This window comes from Papaver somniferum, chromosome 10, assembly GCF_003573695.1.
Source record: "Papaver somniferum cultivar HN1 chromosome 10, ASM357369v1, whole genome shotgun sequence".
Lineage (NCBI taxonomy): Eukaryota > Viridiplantae > Streptophyta > Magnoliopsida > Ranunculales > Papaveraceae > Papaver > Papaver somniferum.
The window spans coordinates 93,545,536-93,572,950 of record NC_039367.1 but is presented as its reverse complement, the minus strand read 5'-3'; the positions used below and the strand labels follow the sequence as shown (position 1 = coordinate 93,572,950).

The 27,415-nt window shown below is 37.3% G+C and overlaps 5 protein-coding genes across 5 annotated transcripts; 2 read left to right on the top strand and 3 right to left on the bottom strand.

Moving 5' to 3' along the window:
* The first annotated feature begins 1,843 nt into the window (after window positions 1-1,843).
* Window positions 1,844-5,750, top strand: LOC113317506 (uncharacterized protein ycf20). Its single transcript, XM_026565632.1, has 2 exons — window positions 1,844-2,128; window positions 4,900-5,750. The coding sequence occupies exon 2, from the start codon at window positions 4,939-4,941 to the stop codon at window positions 5,404-5,406; it is 468 nt and encodes a 155-aa protein (XP_026421417.1). The 5' UTR covers window positions 1,844-2,128; window positions 4,900-4,938; the 3' UTR covers window positions 5,407-5,750.
* A 570-nt stretch (window positions 5,751-6,320) lies between these two features.
* On the bottom strand, window positions 6,321-10,842 carry LOC113315967 (uncharacterized ATP-dependent helicase C29A10.10c-like). Its single transcript, XM_026564205.1, has 10 exons — window positions 10,732-10,842; window positions 10,086-10,580; window positions 9,463-9,874; window positions 8,651-9,291; window positions 8,240-8,564; window positions 7,896-8,151; window positions 7,595-7,811; window positions 7,111-7,481; window positions 6,852-6,995; window positions 6,321-6,552 (listed from the first exon to the last, which is right to left on the bottom strand). The coding sequence occupies exons 1-10, from the start codon at window positions 10,840-10,842 to the stop codon at window positions 6,321-6,323; spliced, it is 3,204 nt and encodes a 1,067-aa protein (XP_026419990.1).
* Window positions 10,843-12,866: 2,024 nt separating this feature from the next.
* LOC113315966 (sulfite exporter TauE/SafE family protein 3-like) lies at window positions 12,867-15,310 on the top strand. The gene is made up of 12 exons (XM_026564203.1): window positions 12,867-13,071; window positions 13,213-13,401; window positions 13,484-13,548; window positions 13,652-13,676; window positions 13,782-13,861; window positions 13,940-14,047; window positions 14,123-14,203; window positions 14,311-14,361; window positions 14,434-14,655; window positions 14,766-14,859; window positions 14,957-15,097; window positions 15,225-15,310. The coding sequence occupies exons 1-12, from the start codon at window positions 12,867-12,869 to the stop codon at window positions 15,308-15,310; spliced, it is 1,347 nt and encodes a 448-aa protein (XP_026419988.1).
* A 965-nt stretch (window positions 15,311-16,275) lies between these two features.
* On the bottom strand, window positions 16,276-17,462 carry LOC113315965 (F-box protein CPR1-like). Its single transcript, XM_026564202.1, has 3 exons — window positions 17,297-17,462; window positions 17,015-17,158; window positions 16,276-16,904 (listed from the first exon to the last, which is right to left on the bottom strand). Exons 1-3 carry the CDS (start codon window positions 17,460-17,462, stop codon window positions 16,276-16,278), a joined length of 939 nt encoding a protein of 312 aa, XP_026419987.1.
* Window positions 17,463-17,872: 410 nt separating this feature from the next.
* On the bottom strand, window positions 17,873-18,823 carry LOC113315964 (F-box/kelch-repeat protein At3g06240-like). The gene has a single exon (XM_026564201.1). The coding sequence runs from the start codon at window positions 18,821-18,823 to the stop codon at window positions 17,873-17,875; it is 951 nt and encodes a 316-aa protein (XP_026419986.1).
* Window positions 18,824-27,415: the final 8,592 nt, after the last annotated feature.

Here is a 27,415-nt window from a genome sequence, read left to right as displayed (position 1 = left end):
GAAGAGGGTAACCTCGGCATTTCTGGAAACAGAAAAGATCTAGTTTAGTTAGATTTAAATAATTTTGGGTTTTTATGCCACTTTTTAATCAAATTTTTTTTATTTATTAAAAATAATATGTCTGGATTTTTTGTACCACAAGTTTGGTCACCTTAGTGTTTTATGACTAGTTATGTTGATAATACCCTGTTACAACATAACAAGGGTGATAGGTGTTTCCGAATCATCAAAAAGGAAGTTTACACTCTTTTCTTGGTGAACAGGGAAAGAAATATCTCGGTTCATGCTTGGAGATTAAGAAGAAAATATATTCCGTATTTAATTTGATCCTATCTTTAGGAGAGTTTTATATAACTCAGGATGCGTAAATAAAAGGAAACAAATGACTCAGTTGCCGCATATAAAAGATTCGAAGGGAAGAAAAGCGGTGACTTGCAGAGAAAAAAGAGAGGACGTAAGTGAAGTTAAAACTCGAGAGATTCAGACCTGTTGGATATAAAAAGGTTTGTACGAGTCTCAGGAGGAGTTATCGAGTAGTTGGGAGTTGATAGGGAGGCCACGGAATCAGAGCAGAGAAGTGCAGGTGGAGTTGCAGGAAAATTCACTTGCTGCTATGTAGAAGACGAGCTCAAGAACAAACACCCTCTAAGTCAGTCGCGGAGTGTGTCGCAGAAGTAGTTGCATTCATTAGTGGCTACTAAATGCTCTCAACCATTGTTAATCATATTTAGTGACTATTCCTTTATAACAATGACGTCTCTAACACCACTGCAACTTTGCAAATTTCTTCAATAAAAACACCTATTGAGCCATGAGTTATTACCTTGAGCGTGGTTTCACCATGAAGAGCTGAACCCCAACACTGGCACAACAGAGGAAGCCATTCTTCACACATATGGTAATTCTATTTAATTCTTTCATGACTTTTTGCATCGATTATTAATCGTTTTATGGTTTTTATTGAATGTTTGTGATTTCAATTGATGGGTTATGCTTATGTTAAGTCTTTTGATATTCCATGCTTTCGATTTACAGTTATTGCTTACAAAATCTATTTTTGGCAAAGAATCAGAGTCCATGTTTTTATTATTTGAGCTATAATTGTCTAGAATAAATACATGAATCACATGAATGAATTTATTCGTGGAATCCCGAGTCCCAGTATCTCTCGATATTGTGATAATCTTTTGTATATATTTCTAGTATTAAGTCTGAAATCGAATCTACACAAGTCTGAGCAACGAACCTTATTTCTTATCACTATAAAGACAACATCAGTAGGGCTTGATAACTTTTGTAACATGATGACTCCACAACAAATAATTTGCTCGACAACAAATAATCAGTGTCACAGACCCCAACCGATTGGTCTTTATAAATAAATTAAGTTTAAATAGTTTTACTAAACTATGTTTGCTTTGGTTATTTACTTTGAAAAACATGTTAAATCGATGAGTTAGCCGAATAACATGTGTAGCGCGTTTGGGTACCAAAAACAGAAATGCTTCTGCTTCTTCAAAAGTAGAAGTCAGAAGCAGAACCTACAAACAAAACTATTTTGCTTCACAAAAAGTTAACATTATTTTTTTCTAAAGTCAGTTTCGAAATTCGATACCCAAACCAACCAGGTAGAAACTTTGCGATTTCTAAAAATCATAAAATCAAGCTTCTCATTTGCTATACAAACGTGCTAGTAAATGAATCACATTCCAAACAGAAACCTATTCCAAAAATCCCATCATTAGCATTTCCCCCTGCCGTGTATAGGCCATAGAATGTTGTTTCACTGCTAGATCTCCACTTTCAACACTGATCGTTAGATCTGGGGCATAACCTGCATAAATCTGCTCCCGAATCTGGGCCTATCACTCACTCAGACTTCCTCTTCCTCTCTTTGTTCTATCTGCTCTCGATTCACAGAGAAAAACTATACATTTCTTCAATGTTGAAAGTTAAGATTTCCAAGAATGAAGACATTAAAATCTCCATATACTGTATCATGGGAGCAAATTGATTATTTATTTACTTCTCTCCCTCTCAATCTACAAAGAATTTGAAGTCTCTCATTTCTAAACTATCGTCAAATTGGTATCCTTGCTTTTGAGAAGAAGAGGAGGTTACAATACAGGTATTCTACCATTTTCTTCTTACTGAACCCATATCAGAATCACTTTAATTTGATGTATGCTATAAATTTGCTTGCAGTTGTTTAGTTAATTGAAGGAATTATTTTGTTTGTTGTTGTAAATTGTGTACATGTACTTTAGGCATTTCATTTTTTTTCAATTTTTTCTTTGAGTTTTATCTACTTGTAATTAAAATTGTTTACTGAAGCCGCCTCAAATGCTACTTAGAAGATGGAATTGGTCTGGGTTTCTTGCATTCGTGGTCTATGTCATTGCGTGTGAGAAGTTTGGGATGGGGTTTCATATTTTTCGTTCATCAGTCCTGATAAGCTGGCTAGTTGTTTACTAGTTTAGAATTAACTAAACCGGAGATTTGGAAATAATTAAAGCGGAGATCTGTAGTGGTTAGTAACCTCAGGAATGGATTCCACCTATCTGCAGGTGATTTCCCTTATGCTGGTATTGGTTCACTTTTTAGCAACTCCACTTAGTTTCCAGTGTAGAGAATAATGTATAACTCTTGTTTAATTTTTCCATTAATTTGGCTTGGTTGTTCTTGTTATTCTATTTTTAGCATGGTGCTGGTTGTCAATGACAATTTTTATACGATGGTGCATTCAGTCTGGTATTTTATTAGGGAAACCAAGTGATGTTATGTTTCTTGTGTTTGCTTGTTTAGTACAGTGTCATTCAATTTACATCAGTGACAGGGAGATTAAACTGTCTATAGCACGTAAATCTTGTACCCGTGTTGCTCGTTTCTTTCTTGGTTCTCATTGTTTTTGTACAATTTATCTATCTGTGTATTTTGTATGTTTGCAGTTGTGAAACATCCCAATAGGAGCCACATACATTTACACTATAGGTATCTATCGGATTCTTTGGCACTGATTGTGACAGTCTAATACAGGATTGTTGGATTCTTGATATAGCCAAATCTAGATTGATAAACATCTCAGATTGCGTATACCAAAACCCTCGAAAATGACTGCACAGATGGGTGTTTTCTAAATGAAAGAACAGAGTTTTTTGTAGCCTTCATGCATCAAGGAGATTCCATCATGTGATTGACATGGACATAAAATCCAATCATCCATACTTGATACTTCATGTCAGCCAGTTATGTGGTGAGGTCTTTTTGACACTGGTCAATTGTTAGTTGACTAAACTGAACTCTACAAATATTAGAAGGATGGGTTCTGGGTACTTTTGAATTATTTCACCTTCATTAGTCATTTGCTTTAGAAAATATTGAACCAGGATTTCTAGAAATGGTTCATATTCTACCAGTTTCTTCATACTGAAATTATATCAAAATTACTTTAATTCTATGTATACTAGAATTTCCTTGCAGTTCTTTAGTTGATTGAAGAAATTATTTTGTTTGTTGTTGTAAATTGTATACATATACTCTAGGCATTTCATTTTTTCAATTTTTCTATGAGTTTTATCTACTTGTAATCATAATTGTATACTGAAGCCGCCACAATTGCTACTTAGAAGGTAGAATTGATCTGGGTTTCTTGCATTCATGGTCTATATCATTATGTGTGAGAAGTTTGGGATGGGGTTTCATATTTTTGGTTCATCAGTGCTGATAAGCTGGCTAGTTATTTACCAGTTAGGAATGAATTACAGCGGAGATCTGTGGTCGTTACCAACCTCAGGTGGGATCCTTTATGCTCTATAGGCTCAGCAACTCCACTTAGTGTCCACCATAGAGAATTATGTACAACCCTTGTTTACTTAATTAGTTTAAATCCATCCATTAATTTGGCTTGGCTGTTCTTGTTATTCCAATTTTAGCACCGCTCTGGTTGCCCTATGGTGCATTCAGTCTGGTATTTTATTAGGGAAGCCAAGTTCTTGTTATTCCATTTTTAGTATAGCGCTGGTTGCCAATGACACTTTTTATAAGATGATCCATTCAATCTGGTATTTTTATTAGCGAAACCAAGTTATTTTTCTTGTGTTTGCTTGTTTAGTACACTATTATTCAATTTTCGTGCTGTTACGAAGTTTGAGATCAGTTACTAAAACAAACTTGTTCACCAGTAACAGGGCGATTGAACTGTCTTTAGGACGTAAATCTTGTACTACTGGTGCTGCTTGTTTCTTTCTTGCTTCTCATTGTTTTTTGTATAATTTATCCATACATATATTGTGTATGTGTGCAATTGTGAAACATCCCCAATAGGAGCCACATGGATTTACACTATAGCTATCTAGCCGATTCTTTGGCACTGATTGTGACAGTCCAATACAGGACTGTAGGATTGTTAATATAACCAAACTAAATTGATAAACATCTCAGATCGCGTATAACAAAACCCTGCAAATTGACTGCACTGTGCACAGATTGGTATTTCGTAAATGAAGAGAGTTTTTCTGTAGCTTTCATGAGTCAAGGAGACTCCATCATGTGATTGACAGGGTCTTACGATCGATTCCTCCATACCTGATACTTCATGTCAACCAGTTATGTAGTGGGGTCTTTTTGACACTGGCCAAATGTGAATCGCGTAATCGATTAAACTGAACTGTACAAATGCTGGTCATAGTTAGAAGGATGGGTTCTGCATACTTTCAAATTATTGCACCTACATCAGTCATTTGCTTTACAAAACATTGAGCCAGGATTTCTACATGAATGGCTTATATTTATGATATACAATGCTAAACCTTTTACCAGTTAATTCCAATGCTTGAATATCAATATTTGTTAGTCCCATTTTAAGTCTCCTAATACTTATATTTTTATTGTTTTGAACAGGCTTTCTGCTCCCTCTTACTCAGAGTAGAAGAGCCTGCAATGACATATGGATTGATCGTCATTTCTCCATGCCTCCATAACTTCAGCTCAATTCTTGGGACAAAGATCCCCAGTCGAAAAAGCAGAGTTTTCAGGTCTAGCTCCTCCCCTGGTTTTATCAGCATTCGAGCTGTGCAAGACAATGAGGGTCCAAGAAGACTCATAGACGTAATCCGGTTTATTCCAGACCTCTCGAGGAACTACTTCAAAAGTCCCTCTCGAAGAACTTTGTTCGGAGGTATCTCTTTATTGGGTGGGTTTTATGTGGCTCAAACAATTTCCTTATCATTCGGAGCTTTAGGAGTAAACGATGTAATAGCTGCTGTTCTATGTGTTCTTCTCACAGAGTATGTGACAAGGTTTTATTACAGCCGACCCAAGGTAACTTTCCCCCTAGCTCTGCTGAACAATTTTAAGATGGGGTTCACGTATGGTCTCTTCATCGATGCTTTCAAGCTTGCTAGTTGAATTGGAACAACCTTACAGAATTTTTAATTCACTTCTATAGCTATCTGTTGCTGTATTGACATGGTGTCTCTGTGGCCTTTTTCTCTCAGACCACCAATTCTTTTGGTTCCCATTAATATCAAGTGAAGATGTGTATTACATTCTTCGTCTGTTTGTCATCTGTTCATCTGGGAAGAACTCGATTTTCTATATTTTGTGTACAGAAATGTTGAGTATTCTTTCTTGTCTTACAGTACTTAATTCCTGTGATGTGCATACAGCTGGCTCAAGTGTTCTGTACCTTTCAGGATAATTTGAACCTTTCCTCATGTAATGAATTAGTTCAACTCCAGTAAAAGAAAATTAGTAAACTTTCGTTTTATTTCTTTTTTTTTTTGTTGTTTTGCTTTTGGTAATCTAAACACATCAATTGTTGGGTAAAAAAAAAATCTTACTGGTAATTGAACTACTGGTAAAATTTGCATGAGCTTATATCCTACTGGTTAGGTCTGAGTCAGATGTGACTCAAAATTGAAAACAAAGGTCGGACTCGAGACGAGTCAGGTTTGCAAGTCAGATGCAAACAAACATGGTCTAAGAAGGGAAACCAAACTTTCAGTTGGGCATTTATGTACCATTAAGGTTTAGAAGAATGGCTTTTGCCTGTGCACAACCTTTCAGTTCAACTCCAATCCACATGCTCTTTTTACTGGAAGAAACTTTAGTGCTTATGTTAGTTATATGAGATTATCTGGACAGTGAGGATCTCTAATATTTGCAGCCAACGTTATGTCGACAATCTTCCTATAATCGCCCAAAATAACAATTAGCTCAAGGACCCAAAATGCAAGTACATTCTCTTCCAAATTCCAATACAATACTATTGCTCGAATTAGAAATTACGTACTTTAAACAAGAAATGCTGGAAATATCAATCACAGCGTATAAATGTCCAAAAACACGGTTTGTCTAGAACGACTGAAATGTAAGTAATAATACACTGCAGGAAAAATTCCTGCAAGAACTTTTAACTCATCATCCCTTCTTAAACTACGTGCCACTCCTGCTTTGATGTAGACTTGCTCCTGAAACCCCTGGGCTTTGTGGCTCGTGAACTCTGACCCCTGCATATCACCAGAAATTAGAGAAACCTTCAAAGTTCTTGAGCTGATCAAGTTCTGAAAAAGATAAAATAGATGAGAACAAGAACATAAGAGCTGTGGAGTGTTCCACACAAGATTCTTGGTGTTCTTGCATAAACATAATGAAATTAAGCATCTCATATGCCCAGATATTCACTTTCAGGCCCTTGGGAGATGAGCAGAATGATAAAATCTATTCGACAGATGGTTCGCAATTTTTACAACTTCCAGCTCCATACGTTTCAAATGAATGCACAAAAAAAAAAAAAAAAAAAACAGGTAAGAACTGATAAGTTTTTTGTGGCTAATTACTACAAAACTGACCTTGAACCATGGCTCTTTGAGTTTGAGGTGTGTTCCTTCGCATGATTTAGTGAAGCCAGTGCAGCTGACAAGTCTTCATAATTAGTTCCAGCGCCAATAGTATCATCAGGACTGAACTCCCAACTCATTGGAACTTCTAGTACCCTTCAAAAAAGAAAATATTAAATCAGAACTGATCAAAGAAATGTTTTTTCTTACCAATTATACCTCACAAGACAAAATAAAAGGGGAGAATCATGGATTATCTCATTGAGTGTACCCTTCAAGACGTTTGTGCTTGCAGCGGCACATTTTTTGGACTGTGTAACTCTGAAAAATGGCATCTAGACTTTTAGCAAGTCTAGGAGGTATCTCCGCTGACGGCAGTATATCCAAAAAATTTAGCACTTGGATGTAATTTGACTTTTCTTTGACAATATCTGTAGTCCAAAGTAGATTTAGATGCCTATTGATCTGGTTCCTCTGCAATAGCTGTGCAACATCCCCATCATTAGTTTTGAGCTCTTTTTCTTTTTGAGAACGTTGACGCCATCCACTTGAAAGCTTCATTAACAAAGAAACTAAGTTCTTGCGGACCTCAACACTCTTTATTCCCCATAATGAGCTCCAAAATCCATCACTAAAGATAACCTATCACGATTGAACAAGCACAGAGAGATCATTTAATAAATGCATTTTGAGCAGTAGGAGAAAACGTAGAGCTTATATATATCACAAATGTGGTAAAAATATAGATTGTATACCTGCCCTTTTGCACCTTTAAAGAGTAAAGAATCTCTTTTGAGTAAATCTTCAAGTTGGTTAAGCTCAATCAAGGCGTTTATAACTGCTTTAGATAACATCTTGTCATCATCAACACGAAAGAAACATCCTCTGCCCTTGGCAGATTGCACTAGTTTCTTCCATACTGAGTCACTGTTCATTAAAGTTTGTCCATTCCCCACAACCCAAAGGCAGTACCTACAATGAAAGACACAAAACCTCTTTAATAAAGACTGAATATACAGAATTAGAAGACCAAATTACTTCATATATAAACCATACCTTGCCCTTGTTAGAGCAACATTTGTTCTTTGATGATTCGAAAGGAATCCCACTGATCCATTGCCATTAGACCTGACAGTAGACATAATTATAACATCTTCCTCGGCTCCTTGAAACCCATCAACAGATCGAACACTCACTGAGAAATTACTGTGTGCCTCATATTTGTTGCCAAGTTTATCCATGAGCGCGAACACTTGCGCTTTGTAAGGGGATATAACCCCAACACTGACTTTGTTCTTGTTTGCAATTGAAGCTGCATGTAGATGTATGAGCAACCAAAATTACTATATTTAGTTACTGAAGCATGTAAATTTTCTGAAGACAATTAAAAAGAAAAGTACCTTTGTAAAGGTTCTCAATTATGACTGAAATCACTGCTACTTCCACCGGATTTCTGCAGCTGTGCATATCATTGAATTCCTCCTTCCCATAAGAAACATCAATAAACGAGAAAGACCCGTACATTCTCCCTTGAAGCAAGTTTCTTGTATAACTTCTTTCTTTGACAGTCGGAGCATCTAATATTTGTTTGTTGTAGAATTCAACATTTGAGAAAACACTTATGGAAGGGTGCATTCTGTACTGGATATTCAGAAGGTGCTTATTCTGTCCGAGTGACACCAATCTCTCAAAGAGACTTCTACCAAATTCAGCCTTTTCAGAAATCTAATTACGAAGAATAGAACACCAAGTTAAGTAGTCTGACAAGATTGTAATCAAAGTAAGAAGCACAAATTAAGAGGAATGCAAACCTTGCTTTGTACCATTGCAGGCAATTGTCGTTCATCGCCTATGAGAATTGCATGTCTGACATAAGTTAGTTGAAGCGGAATAGATGATTCACACTCTTTATGTTGGGCAGCTTCATCGATGATTACCAACTTCAGTTCCTTAATTGTACTTAGTTTGGCTGAGCTTGAAGCAGTGCAGAAAATAAGGCAAGCCTTTTGCAAACAAAACTCTTTTATTGATCCTACACCCTGAAAATTAGGAAACTTAAACTCTTCAAGGAATTTCAAAACTTCGAGGCACTCAACTCGGTTCTTCCGTAATAGCAACACAGGGGTTGTTTTGTTGCTGCAATCTTTTATTTCAGAATCAGAGAAGACTTTCTTGAGCTCTTGATTGGAATAAGAACCCTTTACTAGCGAAACCCGAAAAAACTTGAGCAAATCAAGGGTAGTGTACATTTTGTTTACCATTGTGACAGAAATGAATGAGGTAGGCATGTGAGAACAGATAGATTTTATTGAAAATCTCATGTCTTTCTCTATCAAATAAAACCGTTTTAGTAGAAACTCACTGAATTCTTCATTTACCGCTTCCTCTTCCTCACCGGTGCTACTTTCACCAGATTGTCCAACACTTACTGAAACGCCTACTGTTTCCTCTTCTGTTTCTTCCATTGCTCCGTTTTACAAGAAACATCTCTCTTTCTTCTGATTTTTATTTCCGCGGTAGACAAGGAACTGCTGATATGCTTCTTCAAGCAAACATATCATTGATTTTAACTGAACCCCCCATCCAGTGCGTGGGTTCAAGCAATAATCCCACAGTATCTTACTGCGATAATCAAGAAAAACATCTCGAAGGTCGCCACGAGCATCAATATTCATTCTTTTATCATTCCCAAATAATACTATGTCACCCAACCCATAATTGTTACTTTCTAAGGTTTCCCTAACAATACTCATCAGCCTTGTAGTTACCTCCACAACTGCAGTGTTAGTTGGAGCGCAAGTAAGAGCTTTACATTTCATTTTTAAAAGTGCCCAAAGAAGTATACCGATTGTCTTTGTTTTCCCAGTGCCAGGAGGCCCCCAGATAAGCTTGACTGAATTTTTGTGACTACATGAACTTGTTGCAATAGTACGTAACACTTCACCAAGTTGGGATTCATTAAGATTGAACGACTGCAAGCCTTTGCTGAGAGCCAGTTCAGCTTCTTGAGAACAGATGTTACAGTCAACTTCAGCCTGTGCAAACAAAATGAAAGCCAAAACAGAATGACTGAATGAGGATGTCAAACTATCCTTAAGAAAACTTCAAACAGACAAACACCAGTCTAAGATTGAAATTATGTATTGCCTTTTTGGCGTTAACATTACTGCACAATGTACGGCAACATACAATCACAAATAACTACCAATGGGAAGCAACTAGGGTCATAAACTAGTGAAAACTAACCTTGGAATTAGCCCGCAGAACCTCCTTGAAAATATTTTCATTTCTGGTGCCACTTGGTTGTAGTGCCCTCCATATGCGAAGATTTGTTGTCATGTTTATAAGATATACAGCAAAAAGGGGATCATTAATCAGGTTGTCTTCACCGTTTTCATCAACACCTAAAATCATAGCAGGAATATATGACACTCGAACGAAGTCCTTGACACGTTCAGGCCTCACATCTGAGAAAGCAATTATATCAGAACCTTGAGGCTTGTATACGTCTTTGTCAGGTTTTCCATCTTCTCCAATATGATCGAACAATATAGTGTAAATGAAATTCCTGGGTGGTTTATAATGTTTATGTTTCTGAACAGATAGAATTTTGCATTTCGGTGCCTTATACAAATTCATCATATTTGACAACAAATCAGCATGTGTCTCTTCAAGAAGAGGATAACGGTATGAATCCAAGTATTGGTTCACTGATGAGAATGTCTTTGGGATTTTGTTTACCTGCCAAAATGTCAAAGTTGAACTAAACATAAAAATCCTAGTAAAAGGAAATTAATTAACGTGCGAAGTAACTTCTTGGCCATGAACACAAACATGCAAGCAAAAGAAAACACTATAGTGATGAATGTACATGAGATCATTGAGTACCTACCTTATCTTTGTAAAGATCATGATTAAAAATATCATGAAGAGACCAAGAGAACACTTTATCAACCAAACTATCTCTTTTTTTATTACCTTCTTCCTTTGAAGAAGATGACATCGCTGAACTTCTTTACTTTTCTTCCTATTGATCAATTAGCTTTTTGGTCTTCCTTCTCTATTCACCGGATATATCGAGCGCTAGTAATCAGTTTTCTGCTTGTTGAACTCAGTGCTGCGCGTGCTCTGAGGATAATTAATTTTTTCTGCTCTCGCACATACACAGAAAAAGGCTTGAAAAGTTTATAAATGACGTCCTTCAAAATTCTTCCCTGTGCAATTCTCTAGTTATCAGTGTATTCAATATGGGAAACGCATGCGTGCGTGCATGCATGCATGGATATTCACACATTCCTAGCCCACGACTTTTCATATATCGATGCCATAGTCGCAATATGAATCCAATATATGCATATATCAAATTGAAGTCATCGTAAGTAACTTTGTTAAACTGAAGATAGAGGTCATTGATGATGTTGTCGATCACAAAGAGGAAAAAGAATGAAATCACTCCCAAGTCTCTCAACGGCTACATTTATCTAGGATATGTCTCATTATTATATATGATGTGAAAACCTATTGTCGAAATATTCAGCTACGTACACAGAGTTAAATCAACTGTAGGTTGTAGGATTCACGTAGTTAAGTGGGCGGTCATCTCTATTTCTAGGGAGAATTTGACGGTTCATAAGTAAGATGATGAAACTATAATCATAATCCTGAGGAGTGTACAAGGTTCTGCTTCTTTATTACGGCAGAAACGAAGCGTTTCTAACCATCAATTTACTTAACGGGGGTAAATCGAGTAATTAGCTCTCAAGTAGGAGTATATCTTAATTGGCGTGCCTATTCTATCTACACCTGGACAACGGACAATGTGGGAATCAGTGTTGGAGAGATGTGGGCATAATTAGAAAACATCCAAACACGATCGCTCTCCTAGCCGGAAGTATTACTTTTGTGTAAAATTCTTGGAGTATAAGAAGCATTTTGGCTTTTATATAGAGCTCCTTCGTTTCTGCCAGTTTAGTCATTAGTGTAGTATAGACTTCAAATATTTCAAATAGAGACACTTGATTTAGATATGAGCCTATGTCATACCGACATACCCAATATCACCTGCGAGGATTTAAAATAAATATCATACACAAATTCAGCTAGTACACTCATTTGACACCGATTTTTGATGAGGTACACATTCTAAAACACCGTGAAATGTAGGGCATGATGAAGAACGCATTCTAACACGCCATTGTAGTGCACAACATGATGAGATACGCACTTAAAAACCATGCAGTGTACGACATATTGAGATATACGCACTTAACCAACGTGTACAGTAGGGACCAAAAAGGTTTGGCTATATCTGTTTAATTGGCATGGACCAAAAATATGCTGGATGCCACTATTTATGCTTTTTGGAGCATCACAAACCAGAATCAAATCTATCTAAACCCGACGAATAGGCTTTACTTTATGAAGCTACTAGCCTTTTAGCGCACATGGGCGACTTCATGGTAATTACCATGAGGTGAATAAGTGAAATAGATTTTCTGTTCCATCTAATTGGATTGCTTTTTTGCAGGTAAGCATTTCCATGTGGAGAGTCCACTGACAACGTCATCAGTTAAGTTAACATTTTTCGGTTGTTTTATGCGTCGACTATCTATAGATTTTTCGAAAAGGATCCCACTAGTAAAACCAATAACAAAGATGGTCGAGAGTAAACGGAAATAGTAATCATTGGCGGCCAATTTCAACATCCACATTTCCCTTTCATCAGTCGACGTTTTGTTTACTTCCTTGATTCATATTCTCTTGATGGGAAAAAAGAAAATTTAAAGTGCACATAAAAGACAAGCAAATTGTTTACATGATTATTTTTGTTCTTGATTTTGGGTAGGTACGAGAAAATGACGTTTAATAATGAGCAGAATGGGATGCCAAGATCCGTATTTTGACATGCCAGCAAATGGCTGTGCCTATTGCCAACCAAAAAGAGAGTTGTATAATTACCTGCATTGCTTCCATTTCAATATCCCATCCTAGACCTGAGTAAAAACAGGGAACTATCGGAGTGCAGTAATGGAAGTAAGTGATTCTGAGCAGGGTGCTTGTTTGGCTTTACAGGTATTTGTATTTGGTTGGCGGATTATTGTTGGTTCAATTATCGGGTTCTTGGGAGGTGCACTTGGGAGTATAGGAGGAGGTGGCGGGGGTGGAATTTTTGTTCCCATGCTTATCTTCATCATAGGATTTGATCATGGATCGTCTGCTCCAATATCAAAATGTAAGACTAGTATTTATTATTGCTTCAAATGCAGATATACATCAATACTACTCTTAAACCATTCATCCGATCTATATATTCAAAATGTGTATACGAGTGACGAAGTCAGGAATTTTGTTATTTGGTTAGGCATGGTGGCAGGTGCAGCTGTAACAACCGTGTACTACAACCTCAAGCGAAGGCATCCAACCCTTGAAATGCCAGTTCTGGATTACAACTTGGCACTTCTCATCCAGCCAATGCTCATGCTTGGGATCAGTATAGGAGTTTCTTTACGCTTGGTTTTTCCTGACTGGATAGTCACAATTCTTCTAGTTATTCTTGTTTTAGGTAAACGCTACTCAAAAAAGTATAAAATATGTTACTTGTTGTTTTCTACTTGAATCTATTCTTGACAACCGACTGTTTGTAGGCCCATTAACCATGGCGATCTTAAAAGGTATACCAATATGGAAAAAGGAAACCATCTTAAAGAAGGTATTTATCCTGTTCCCATCTCCTTTGCATGTTTGTTATGATAGACTCTTATGCATCTAGTAAATTTTGCATCTAGCACTGACTCTTTCTCCTTGTAATTCAGGACGTTGTCAAGTGTTTGGAGTATGGTGAGTTGTGCGTCATTCTTTTCCTTTATAAACTCTAAGGGTATTCTTAGCTCTAATCTGTTTCTTTTGAAGTTGTTGCATATTTATCCTTCCCTTGCTGTTAAGGTACTGTTGGCGAAGAATCGGGCAACAAACCCGTATCAAGCAGTTCAAGTGGTGGCACTCCGATGAAGACAAATTCAGTGGTTAGTATCACTCTTTCGGCCAGTGGTATTCAGCGAAGAAAAATTCCAGCTCTAATACTAATTTCTTCATTTATCTAGGTGACTTTTCATGAGCATATTGGTAGTGAAGCAGTAGATCAAAAGTCTATTCCAAGTTGCCCCAGCAATGGCTCTCTAAAGAATATAAATGCATCTAAACAAGTCAAGGTCCGTTTCCAGAATCATTATTTCCACCTCTCAGGATCGACAATTAACTCATTTAGTTATCAAACCCTGTTCCAGGTCACTATCTTTGAGAATGTTTACTGGAACGAACTTGCCATTCTCGTTTTTATCTGGGTGGCGTTCCTTCTTCTGCAGATTGCAGGTTTGTGCCCTTTTTTCATTGACCATGTTAGGGTTTCCTCCAAGTATTTGGATTTAATGATCTAACCGGGGAAGAATAACCTTCATGCATTTATGTAACACAGAACGAAACAACAACCCGTTCAATGTCATACTGGATTCTGTCCACAATGCAGGTACGAAGTCGCCCATAGAGTTCCTTAAACCCTGTTTTGGAACATCAAATAATGATATTGTATGTACTGCAGATCCCAGTTTCAGTTGGAGGGTCTTTGTATCAGGCAGATAGCTTATATAAGGGAAAGAAGGCAATTGCTTCAATGGGAGTAGCGGGCATGAAATGGAAAAAGCATCAGCTAATAATATATTGTTTAACTGGCGTACTTTCTGGTATGGTTGGTGAGCTTCTTCGTCTTGGTTTCAGCTTCATTTTGGTTCCTTTCTTCTTGGAACTTGACATTGCTCCTCAGGTGCATTACCTCTCCCTCCTTTTGGAAACTTGAGCATTTCTTACCATTTCTCTTTTCAGGTTTTCAAGTCGTAACAAGAGTTCATGATACCTTGAGTTTCTGTCGTGCAGGTCTCTAGTGCTACAGCTACTTTCATCGTGATGTTCTCTGCATCCTTATCTGCTATTGAGTTTTACTATCTAGCGCCTTTTCCGATCCCTTATGGTTAGCAAATCCCATTTTCCTCTTCTTGTGGATATTGTCCATTTCCTGCGTTTTATAGTGTCATTAACTATTAAATGTTTCTGTTTTCTTTTTGCAGCACTATACTTCCTCTCCGTGGCAGCTATCGGTGGGTTTCTAGGCCAGCATGTAGGAAGAAAGATGATCACATTACTTGGGAGGCCATCTGTTATTATTTTCGTTGTAGTTTTCAACATTTTCGTGTGCACAATTTTATTAGGTGAGAACTTAATCATAAGTGCACCATTACTTCGTATAGACACTCAAATTTTCCAGCATTTCGCAGTTTAAGTAACAGTATTCGAGAGACCAACAAAGGTATTTAAACACTAATTTATATTGAACAGGTGGTGTTGGAATAGTGGATGTGATCGAGAAGATTGAGCTAAAACAGTACTTGGGATTTCGGAATCTGTGTCAAAGACATGCTTAGTACCCCTTCCGTTCTTCAGAAGTTATATTCTTAACATTCTTTTTGTCCCTTGGAAAAAATGCTTAGCAAGAAAATGGAATATTTTCTATTTAAGACTTTAAGATTATTCTCTTTTTTCTTCTTTTCTTACTCATCTTCTAAGACAAATCTGTGCATTTTGGTTTAGGCCCTTCTTGCTGGTTCTGGTTCTAGCGAACTTTAACTAAATCATACGTTGTAAAGTTTTCTTAGAGCATCCCTCCCTATACTTGTCTCCTGATTGTTGTTGTCAAAAAAAGTGACTGAAATGTGAATTCATAAAAATGTCTAAATATTCCTTCAAGTTTCTTAACCTACTCAGACTTCAGTGTCATACTAACTATTAGGAGGGAAGACACTTCAAAATGACGATTAATTTCGTAAGAAAAGGAGGTCCACGGTCCATGAAGGCATACTTTTGTTACGTAGTAATTCACCATGAACTGCTAACTATCTCATGTGTTCTACTTGTAATTAGAAAAGCAGACTTTGCCATCTCATTATAATTGGTATTAGTGGACAGTCCTTGTGGTTGTGGGGGTGTCTATCCTCCATAATCTTTTCCCCTTTCGTTTAATCAATAACCTGGCTCTTGGAATTACTTGAAAAAGAACTCGCAGTTAGTCTAATAATTCAATATTAAGAATCAAACTTTCAAAACCCAAACATGTAATTATGTTAGAGATGAGATACTGTAATGTGTCAAAAATAACTTTTGAGGTTAAAATGCTCTGCTACCTTCCAAAAAGAAAAGGCATTCAACTGTTCTGTAGAATTGTAGCTAATGTGACCGTGTTGACCATTATGCCTTCATTGCATTACTTGTATCCTTATTTTCCTGCTTTCTGTTCCCCTATACGTATTATGCGCACCGGGTTTAAGTGAAACTAAGCTCTGCACGTAAGTCTCCAACTGTGAATGTACTGGATTCATATCCTTATCGAGCTTCAAAACCCTTGCTCTTTCATCCTTTGGGTCATACAAAACCAAAACCTCAACATCACCGCGGACCCCGAATGATATTTAATCTGCACTAGAATCTGGCCATTTTTTAAATACTTTATCCTCCTAAGGTACTGAATCGGTTGAACATGCTGAATAACTTTCAGTTGAGAAATTTTATAAAGTTGAATCCAAGATTCTGGTACTCCATAATCCTTCATCATCCATACTTCAAAACCATCCACAGGTGTGCTGCAAAGCATACAAAGACACCCACTCAACACATCCACATATTTAACATCAGCAAATTTCTCTGCATCCAAATTTTCTGGCTGTGATACTTCTCGGACAACCTCTTTTACAACATCCAAAGCAATTAAGACTTTGTAGTAGGATGAGGAAGGGTTGTTTCGTTGTAAACATGATTTTGCAAACCAATGAAGAGATCCATTAAAGAACAGCCCTGGTACTAGTACATCTGCTTTACACACGTAAGGGATGTATTTCGCTGGTTTCCATGAATCTGATCTTAAAGAATATATATGCATTTCAGACTTATCGGATTCACCTCTTACACACCCAAGATCGACAAACTTGTAGTCATCAGTCTCAGAATCATAGCCAAACCCATGTGCTGATACGATAAACCTGCAGGTGTCATCAGTCGTGGATGCATATGGTTTTCTTGATCTTGGTACATATTTTTAGTCTCTAGTGTATGGTTCCAAATTCAATAAAATCTACCTTTGAAAAGACTTGAGCAAACCAATCCATTACAAGAACCATTAAATGCGGGATCACCAAAATCAGACCAAATTCTATATGGGTTAGTAATTTCTTTAACAGGTGCATCATTAGTTTGTGATAACAATGCTGATGAATCGTAATCTAAAGAGTATAATTTGTTGTCATGTTCTATTAAGAAAGTAATGCTGTTGTTGTAGAAAAAATTAGGGTTATTGAATTGAGTGTTCCAATTTTCGCATACACACCTGAATCTTAAAAGAGATTTTACTGGCAACTTACGTAGAATTTCGAAGATGATTTCTTCAGGAAGGATTGGTATTGGTTGCTGCTTGATTTCTTCAAGAAGGATTGGTATTGGTTGCTGCTTGACCTTCTTCTTCTTGTTACTGGTAACTCTTTGTTTGAGCTTAGAACAAAAATTTAGGATTTTCTTTCTCACCTTCATAGTGCCCGTCCTTTCAAGATAAAATTTAGGTTTCACCGGTAGCCTCTTAGTTTAGTGTCGAGGGTTTTCATTGTATTAATAGTTCTGCTACAAAGAAAGAAATCGGCAAAGTGTAGTTTGGTTCTTTAACTTGCAGCGCAATTAACCGACAACACAAGAAAAGGACCATCTTGGATGGGTGTAAATAGTAAAAACAAGAAAGAAAAAAAAATATTGAAAAATGAGTAAGGTTTTAAAGATCAAAAAGGTATTCAACAACAAAAGATCAAAATCAACCAAAATTCAGAGGTCTTAACATAGTCAAGTACACTCTATCTCAAATGACAAAAAACCAGACAAAAAACAAATATAGTATAGTACCTCTGGAACACTTGCGGACACACATAAGATATTATAACCCTGCACCTCTTTCATTCCAGCATTCTTCTTTCCACATAAGTACCAGAGTTAAGTGAAACAAGGCTGGGCACAAAATTCTCTGCTGCTACGAACCTTAAATCAGCCCCACGAATGATCACTTTCTTATCTCTGTTACGATTTGAGTCATAATAAAACAAGAAATCATCACCCATTAGTAGAATCTCACCGTTCTTGAAGTCCCACTTTAGTGTCAAATAATTGTTTCTGGTAATATTCTCTTGGGTAATGCTTATACGTTTAGTCCAAGATTCTTTAACTCCATTCGCCTGCATCACCCACACATCGACCTGAACATCAAATACATTAAATAGTAAACAAAGGCACCCCGCTAAGGCTCCCAAGATATAATTATAGATATTCTCATCACACTCTGGTAGATGTAGCCCTTCTACTGCCAACTCCTTGAATGTCTCGGTACCGATAGCAAAAGCTATTACGATAAAGTTGGGCTCACTAATTTTAGCTCCTAACCAGTGCAGAACTCCATTTACAATTACCCCAGGTATTTTATGACTAGGAAAAAGATAAGGTACAGGACCGATATCTTTCCATGAATTTGATCGTAAATTATACACCTCGATGTCAGATCCAGTATCATAATAATTATTATAGTAATAGTCCACGACTCTTACAACCTTGTAATCATCATCCTGAGAGTCATAGGCAAACCCATATAAACCGGTGTCCTCACGTGAAAAATGATTTGGTGATGAAGGTAATTCCTTGTACTCATTAGAAGATGGGTTCCAAAGACTAATTGCATCCTCATCCTCACCACCAGGGAAGCTAGTGCGTACGCAAAGCAATCCATTACAAGATCCCAATATCTCTACTCCATTATCTGCAGAAATTAATGGGTAATACATCTCAACAGCCTCATCACATTCATATGTTTCTATTGATGAGGATGTTAATGACGAAAACAATGAATTATATTCCATTGTGTAGAATACATTACCTTTATAACCAGGCCGGTAACACTTCAATAATAGTGTACTGTTGTATTCTTTGATACTAAGATTGAGATGTTTAGAAATGAAATTTGGAGTACGGATTAGTGTACACCAAAGCTTGCATACACACCTGCATCTTAATAGCTGCTTCACTTGTAACCTTAAAAAGATGTTCTCCAGGATCTCCTCCAGAAGGCTTGACATTGTTGCCTCTTCTTACTTGCTGAGCACAAGGAGGCTAGGGTTTCAGGAGATTTTTGTATAACTCAAAGAGACCAAGTTGGAGATACCATATATTTCTATTGAAGTCCCTAGTGGCAAGTAGTGTTCTGGTAAACAACTAAATGTTGATATGCTCGGAGAAATTGATAGCTACGGATCTTCAACAACTGTGATGCTGGCGTGCTCACCCGGTTCAGTATTGCTCCTTGTCTGGCCAACTTTCTAGGGCTTTAGAAGTATCTAATATGTTAAATCGCGCCCTTCTTGATGAGAACCGAACATTATCTGACGACGTTCGCAATTTGAAGAACCACAAGCTCTCTTTTGATGGTGCGTACTATAGGCTTTCTAGGGACCGTAATTTATTGGAAAGTTCCCTTCGATCTCAAAAGGATGTGTCCAATGATCTGGCATCAAAGTTAGCGAAGTTGTTGAAGGAGAAAGATGAAGCCTGTCAGGCAAGAGATAGGGCTTTGGAAGATCTCCAATTGTTTCAAAATGCTAACTATCATCCTGTAATTTCAAATGATCTTCGTACGATTACTTCGCAGAAAAAAGGTAGTCGCGAAGATTGCCGTATTTGTTGCCTCAGTCTTATTTTCTTTCTTAACCCCTGTTGTCCTAATCATTTCTTTTTGCAGAGGAGGTACTTGCGTTAAAGAAGAAGCTTGCGACTCTTCAGGGGAGTTTGACTAGAGCTATTCTCGGCAGCTTTCTTCGTCTTCTTAATTGGTGGCTGAGGTTTCGCAAGAGTGTGACGAACTGAGGAGAGTTAACGAGGAGTTGGAGCATTCTTATTCTGTCCTGGATAAGAAATACTCTAAGGCGACTCAACGTCGTGTGAACGTAGAGTGCCAGCTCGCGGTCAATTGGATTTGTGAGAAGCACGGGCTGTCTCGCGAAGCTTACCCCCAAGTCCCTGTTAGTGATGATGAAGAGGAAAATCCTTCCGCGGCTTCTCCTAGAGTTGATGTTGAGAAAGAGGGTGAAGTCCTAAGCCAGCAGGTCTCTGATGTCGCCGATGTCTCAATCCAGGCTGGTCCTGCTCCTGAGGTTACAAACTCTTCCCAAGATGTTGTCTCTTCTTAGGTTTTCTATTTCCTCTTTTCGTAAACATTTCCGTCTTGATCTTTGTTCTGTGCGCTCCCAAGGTTGGGGCGCAAACTTTGATTTTGATCATCCTTTCAATTTTTGTACTTAAGAATAGACAAGTGATTCTGACTTTATCTAATCTTAGCGTGTTTTCATATATCTGACGGAGGGGGTGGGAAGCATATAGGTTTTAGTATTCCCACTGAGGGAAGTTGGTTATTTTATTTTGAATTTCTAATATTCTGCGCGAGTAATGTCATGCTTTCTAAGGTGTCTAGTATGCTAGATGTGGATTCCAACGAATACTGATAAATATGATAATTAAATCTAAACATATGCTCGCTATTAGTGCGTGTGAAGTTTATGGCATGGAAGTCAGATGCGTGTGATTTATGCGATAAGTAAATCGAGATGTGGTTCAGTCGCGCAATATGTGCGAGAAGCAGGTTTCTAAGGTATGGTTACATAGGTGTTCCCAGGCATGCTGTGATATTTGGGATAATTTAATTTGTAAATTAGATGATACTTACCTCGTGAGAAGTGTGCCTCCCTTATTCCTCACTGCGACCTTTTCCTGCCTCCGCTCCTTTTGCGCTCCTCGTGTTTGCATGAGTTTACAAGTTTTATTTTCCTCCTACTAACTGCCTTCCCCCACATAGAGAATGTTAGAGCATTGCTCGGTCAAACTCGCATGCGTTGCTATCTCAAGCATGTTTGTCAATGTTAGTGATCAAAACTATAAGTCTTGATTCCTAGCCTATTTGTAGATGTCTCGGACTAGGACATAGATAGTGTAGTTGAGCTTAAATCTCTCGACGTTCATCTCTTGAAGACGAAGAACTACTAAGGGGAGCTTGTGGAACTTCTTCGACAAAAGGCATGTGGAGACTTGAACTTATCTATCAATTGGAAAGTCTATTTCTACTATCTCATATATTGAGACATAAGTCGTGTTACGATATAGTTTTCTCTACACATTTGAGATTTCGAGCTGAGTATAGCTCGCTTACATATTTCTCGAAATATGTGCTGGTAAGCTTTCGCTTCGACCAAGTTCATCTTATATCATGAGAAAATTGTCGAGTAACACCTTACATGGTTTATGTGATACAATCATTTGGTGTAAGACTTGGAAGGTTTCAATAATGATTATTTCAATATCTTGAAAATTGCTTTGATGCTAATAGTGTGTGAAAACGACTATAACATTATATAAGAATGTTTCAATGATTGAAATAAAGAGTTGATGCTGTAACCATCTTCGGATATAAGCATATTTAGTGTGTTCGCACATTAGTATATAAGTCCATAAACCGGAAGCCAAGAGTGTGCATATGTGTGTATAAGGAATTGGTGAAGGAGACAGGTTAAGTATGCGTACCCGTACGCATACTGGCGGAAGTTCACGAATCGAGAATTTCTGCTGAGTTTGGTTTTGGCAAAACTCTTAACTAGTCACCTTAAGTATGCGTACCCGTACGCATACTGGCAGAAGTTTTTGAACCGAAAATTTCTGCCGAGTTTGGAAACTTTACAAACTCAAATCCGGTTGCTTAAGTACGCATACTTAAGCTGGTTACTTTGTCAAATCGGTCAAGTCCATGAAATTAAACATTTAAATCATAAGGAATGCAATCTTTGCAAACCGTGGCTATAATTTTCATGATTGATTCAAGTGAATCAAACCGGTTTGATTTCAATTGTGTTTTCTAAAAAATTGAAAAACTCTTTAACTAGTTTCATTTGAGTCATTTGAACTAGTTATGGTTGAGATGAATAAAGTTGATATGAGAGTAATCATATGGCTAACCTCGGTTAACTATTTGTGAACCAACATGGTGTACACGTTTAGGCACGGCTACATAAACCTAAATGAGGGTACATTTCATTTGTGTGTAACAATCTAAATTCGATCTAACGGTTGAAAGATATTATCTTGGTTGAATCAGGTTTTTCATCTAACGGTGAATATTGAATGCTTTGTTACCAAGGTAACTTGGATTGCAAAACCTGATTTGAAAATTATATAAAAGAGAACTCTAGCAACTAGGAAAAATAATCCCCACACCTCCTATGTGTTACTAGTTGCATAACTAGAGTCGATTCTCCTTTAACCTTAAGTTTCTTCTCGAGACCCTGTAGGTTAACGACTTGAAGACTTCATTGGGATTGTGAAGCGAGACCCAACTATTATCTTTATAGTTACGTGATCTGATCTTGTTGTTTCTATCGTGTTGAGTGCAATTGAAATAATTGGCTCGAGATTTTATATCTCCGATAGGCAAGATAGAAAAGTAATCACAAACAAACTTCGTCTCATCGTTTGTGAATCCACAGTAACTTTTTTCGCTAGTCGATTAAGTTTATTGTGAGGTGCTTGGTAATACTAGGCTGTTCTTTGGGAATATAAGTCTGGTTTATCAATTGGTTCATGTTCACCTTGATTTATCAAAAGACGGAACAAAAACTCTTGGTTATTTCTTTGGGAGACAGATTTATTCAATCCTATAGACTTTTCTGTGTGAGACATATTTGTCTATCAAGTCTTCGACTTTGTAGCAACTCTTAGTTGTGGGTGAGATCAGCTAAGGGAATCAAGTGCGTAGTATCCTGCTGGGATCAGAGACGTAAGGAGCGCAACTATACCTTGAATCAGTATGAGATTGATTAGGGTTCAACTACAGTCCAGTCCGAAGTTAATTGGTAGTAGGCTAGTGTCTGTAGTGGCTTAATACAGTATGTTGCTCAATCTGGATTAGGTCCCGGGATTTTTATGCATTTGTGGGTTCCTCGTTAACAAAATTACGGTGTCTGTGTTATTATTTTTCCGCATTATATTTTGTTATATAATTGAAATATCACAGGTTGTGCGTTAAGATCAATCAATTAGAATATCCAACCTTTGGTTGTTGATTTATATTGATTGACACTTGAACATTGGTCTTTGGTACCGTTCAAGTAATTCCTCTTATATTCAATCAGGCTCGCAGATTTCTATTTTTCTGATTGCGGATTGAATTAAGAGTTAGAGATATTAAACTCTTTGATATACTTCAATCTAGATTGAGTCTAACTGTCTAGTTGATTCTCTAGAAAGTGTATTGGAGTAAGTCCTCTCATATTTCCAAATGAATTGTTGGTGTGGTTGATGAGTGCCAAATAATGTATATATTTATCCCTTTTTGTTGGCATTTAACTCATCTTTTGTGCAGTAATTCTACATTTTATCCCATATTCTGTATTTTCATTGTTTTCAAGAATAAATATTTTTCTTACTTAATTTTGCATTTTTAGGTAATAAATAAAGTCTGGATGACTTGCGGAGCAAAAAGAGCAGAAAAGTAGTGAAAAGCCGGGAGAAATCACGCAAGGAAGCCGCGAAGAATGGTGCGCACAACCTCATTTTCTACACACAAAAACGCCTCCGTTCTCAGCCATCAGATCAGTTCTCAGAAGCATCCGATGGTCGCTCCTTCATAGAGCATCAAAATCTGAAGTCTCTGCCAAGCACCACAGCGCTGAAATTCCAAGCCTTCAGATTAGATGGTAGTTGAATCCAACGGTTGCTCCCTTGCTGTTCATCAAAGTTTGATATCTCCTCCTCACACTACAGCACCTAACCTAATCTAGCACCGTTCGTTTCGTTGTATCCCTTCATCTGACGGTCGCTCCTCGCTTGCCTCCGCATCACCGTCCGATCTACCTACCAGCTCCACATCTCACGGCTTAGTCTCGCTGAACATCAAAAATCGATGAACTCGCCTCACACCAAAACAACCCTAGGGTATATTAGCAAAAATTGAAGAAACCCTAATCATCTTCATTCCCCTTTTCTCTTTCCTTCCACTCGCACCACCTTCTCCTTCACCTGCAACTGCCGAACCACCACCACCAACTCCACTGTCTGCAACCACCTCTTTCACCTGCAACTGTACCACCTTCTCCACCTACCCTAGACGATATTTTTCCTCTCCAACTTCTACCAACCCCTTTCTCTGACTTACCCTACTTTTAGGGTTCTAAGTTGAGAACGTGTTTGATAGATGTGGTAGAGAAACGGCATGGAGAAGAGCAAGGAAGCAAGGAAGAAGGCATGGGCTCGGATTGTCCAATCAAGTTAGGTAAAAACAAAAACCCTAATTTCGACTGTTTTTGGGGAAGAACCATGAACCCTGATTTGGGGATTTAGGGTATAAATAGGAGGGTTTGTAGAACTAGTGAGGGTGTTCTTGGACTAGCCAAGTTACCAATTAGGTTTAATTTTAGTTTGTAAAATTTTAATTTCAATTTCAATTTATGCCTGTTACTGTTTTAATTTAGTGTTAATTTCTTGTTTGCATGTTGTTTTAATCCCACTGATAATTCCATGTTAATGTCTACTTTCAATTTCTTTTGATTTTCAACTTCAATTTCTTTATCAGTTTCACTGTCTTATATACACTGTCCATGTTTAGTCTAATTTCTAGTTTCATGTTTAATTTGATGTTAGTGCACTGTCCATGCTAGGTTGTTTTGTATCTGTTAGAGTCATTGTTAATGTCATGTTAGTGTCATGTTAATTCACTGTAAATGTTTAGTGTTAAGTTGTGCACTGTTAAGTGATGGACTGTTAGATTAAAACCTGGGTGCATTGTGTTGATTGAGTAGTGGGGAGAAACTAGTGCTCAGTGGTTGTTAGAACCCCCGCATTTTGAATTGGTATTAGAGCAGGAAAACACATTAAAGACCTCATAAGTCTGTGTTTGTAGCGATCTGATATGGACATAAGTGCTATCTCAAAAAATGCACCACCAGATCCATGGATTCCAGAAGTTTCTTCTATGACTGATTTAATTAAATCCATAGAAGAAATTCTGTGGAAACCTCCACCAGGTTTAAAATCTCTTGAAGTCTTTTCAGGGTTTGAAAAGAAACTTGAAAGCTTAACTTATGATGTTGTGTTATTTCTCCAGAATTCTCTTGACAGGCTAAATCAAGTTATGATGAATAACGTTTGTGTTGAAGTCGACATTGATTTGCTAATAAGTGAGAGCATTTCTCCTCCTCTGAGTAATCCAACTAGTTGTAACAAACTGAAATAATTACAAGAAGAGTCTAAATCTCAGTTATCTGAGTACTCAATCCCTGATAATTCGTATCAAGATAGTAGTGTTATCTTCTTTCATGGAGAAGCTAGGACGTCTCTTTTTATCAAAAGAGTTTCCCTTTACTGTAATATAAACTATCTGCAGAAAATGTCCTTTATAAGTTGGAAAACAAGAAATCACAAACTCATTCTTTTTAGAGATTTCTTGGTGTTCAGTGATAGTCTTATAAAGACAGTTACTTGGGTGTCTCTCGCTACTAGAAAATGTGAAAGCTGTTGGAAAGAAACCTTCTCTTGGTGTCATGGTGTGCAAAGTAATGATCTTGTGAACTGTGGGAAAAAGTGTTGTTGGGCCTTGCTCCGAACATTCTTGTTCATAGTTCTTCAATAACCCACAAAACGAACGATCCCCTGCTTCACACGTGCAGTTCGCGAACTTTGAAATCATATGAATAAATATTGTTTCAGTTCGAACATATCCGGTCCGATTGCCACCGTTTTTCACATTAAAAGAGAAAACTTTTCTCTTCGTTCTCTTCACCTTCTCTTTTCACAGTTCGAGTACGATTGAGAAACCCATCTGTTCATGTACCATTTTTCATCCTTCTCTTTTCATAACCAATTTTTGATTGGTTTGTACCATTAGAACCAGAAGAAGCTTTTACATGTTGGGTCAAGAACGATTCTTACCTTTCTCATTGGTTTTGAACTCCACCATCAACAATAGTTCACGAACCAAGTAAGTTGTTCATCTTCTCTGTTGTGTTTTTTTTTTTCAAAAATGGCTTCCAGGAAAAGATTAAGTCGTGGTGAAAGTTCAAGTTCTCAATCCAATCGAAACTTAGATAGTGATAATGAGTTTGAAGATGATGAAATTGGTTTAGACGTTTTACAACCTTTTTATGACCCTTCTCTTCAAATTAGCTTTACTAGCCTTCTTGCTACGAATAAATATGTCAAGTTTCTTAAAGGGAAGTATGTTATAGAAATGGTTTATGATCGTACTGTTAGCGAACCTGAGTTTCACCTGTTTATGAACCAACATGAGTGGGGTTATATTCATGATGGTCTTGGGTCCTCTTATCCTGAGATGACTTGCCAGTTTTATGCTAACCTGCATGCTGCCAACAAAGTCAGTTGTTGCTTCAAGACAATGGTTGGAGGGATAACATTTGAGGTAAACTGTGAAGTTATTGCATATTTGTTGAAATTATCTCTTGATCGCTCATTTTCAATTCCTCAACCTGAGAATCACAGACCAACTCAGGGTCAGTATCCGAATTGCTTCTAAATAGAAGTGAATCGTGGTCTGGGGGCAAGTTGTCTGTTGATAACATTAGATTTCATTTGAAGGTCTTCGGTAAATTGGTTGTTGCAAATCTGATTCCAAGTACACTTGATAAGAATCTATGGAGCAGAACCCTTGTTGAGATGGTTTGCTATCTTATCTCTGGTGAAGAGATTGAGTTCTGTGGTATGATTATTCGTGAGATGATTCAAATGGTTTCCCAGAAAAAGAATCTTGGGTTCCCATGTCTTTTCAGTAGAATCTGCAGTCAATTAAAGGTTGAACAGATTGACACCTGCACTGGTTATGCTTCTCCGATGAAGAAGCCAGTCACTTCTGAAGACAATCTTCTTAATGAAAGAATCGAGTTACATGAACATCTGAGATACGTGTTGGGAATTCATCCTGAATTAGCTGAACATGTGTGTAATATTGTTGAGAAATATAATCCCAATCAAGCTTAGTTCCTCCGATTTTTGTTGTTAAACTTCTTTTATTAAGTGATACTCTAAGGGTTGTAATAACTTTTATTTATCTTTGATTTTTTTTTCTCTTTCCCTGCTAAAAGTATTACATCCATGAGGAGTTTTAATACTTGTTCAAAATAGATCTCTATTATGTCAATATGAATGTATTGATGGAAGATAGAATGAACTTTTGACATTACAAAAGTTAAAGCCTTTTATGTCATGTTTTTGATAAAAAGAAAGGATAAAACTTTTGTTTACAAGGATTAAGTCTATTATATGTCATTGTGCAAATAGTGATGAAAAATAGAATGAATCCTTGTCTATTCCGCAGTATTTGGTCGATCTCCGATCCACAGTCTTTGTGCATATACTGTGTTGTTCCATAAGGTTTCTTATGTTGAGCACAATCGATTGAGTTGATT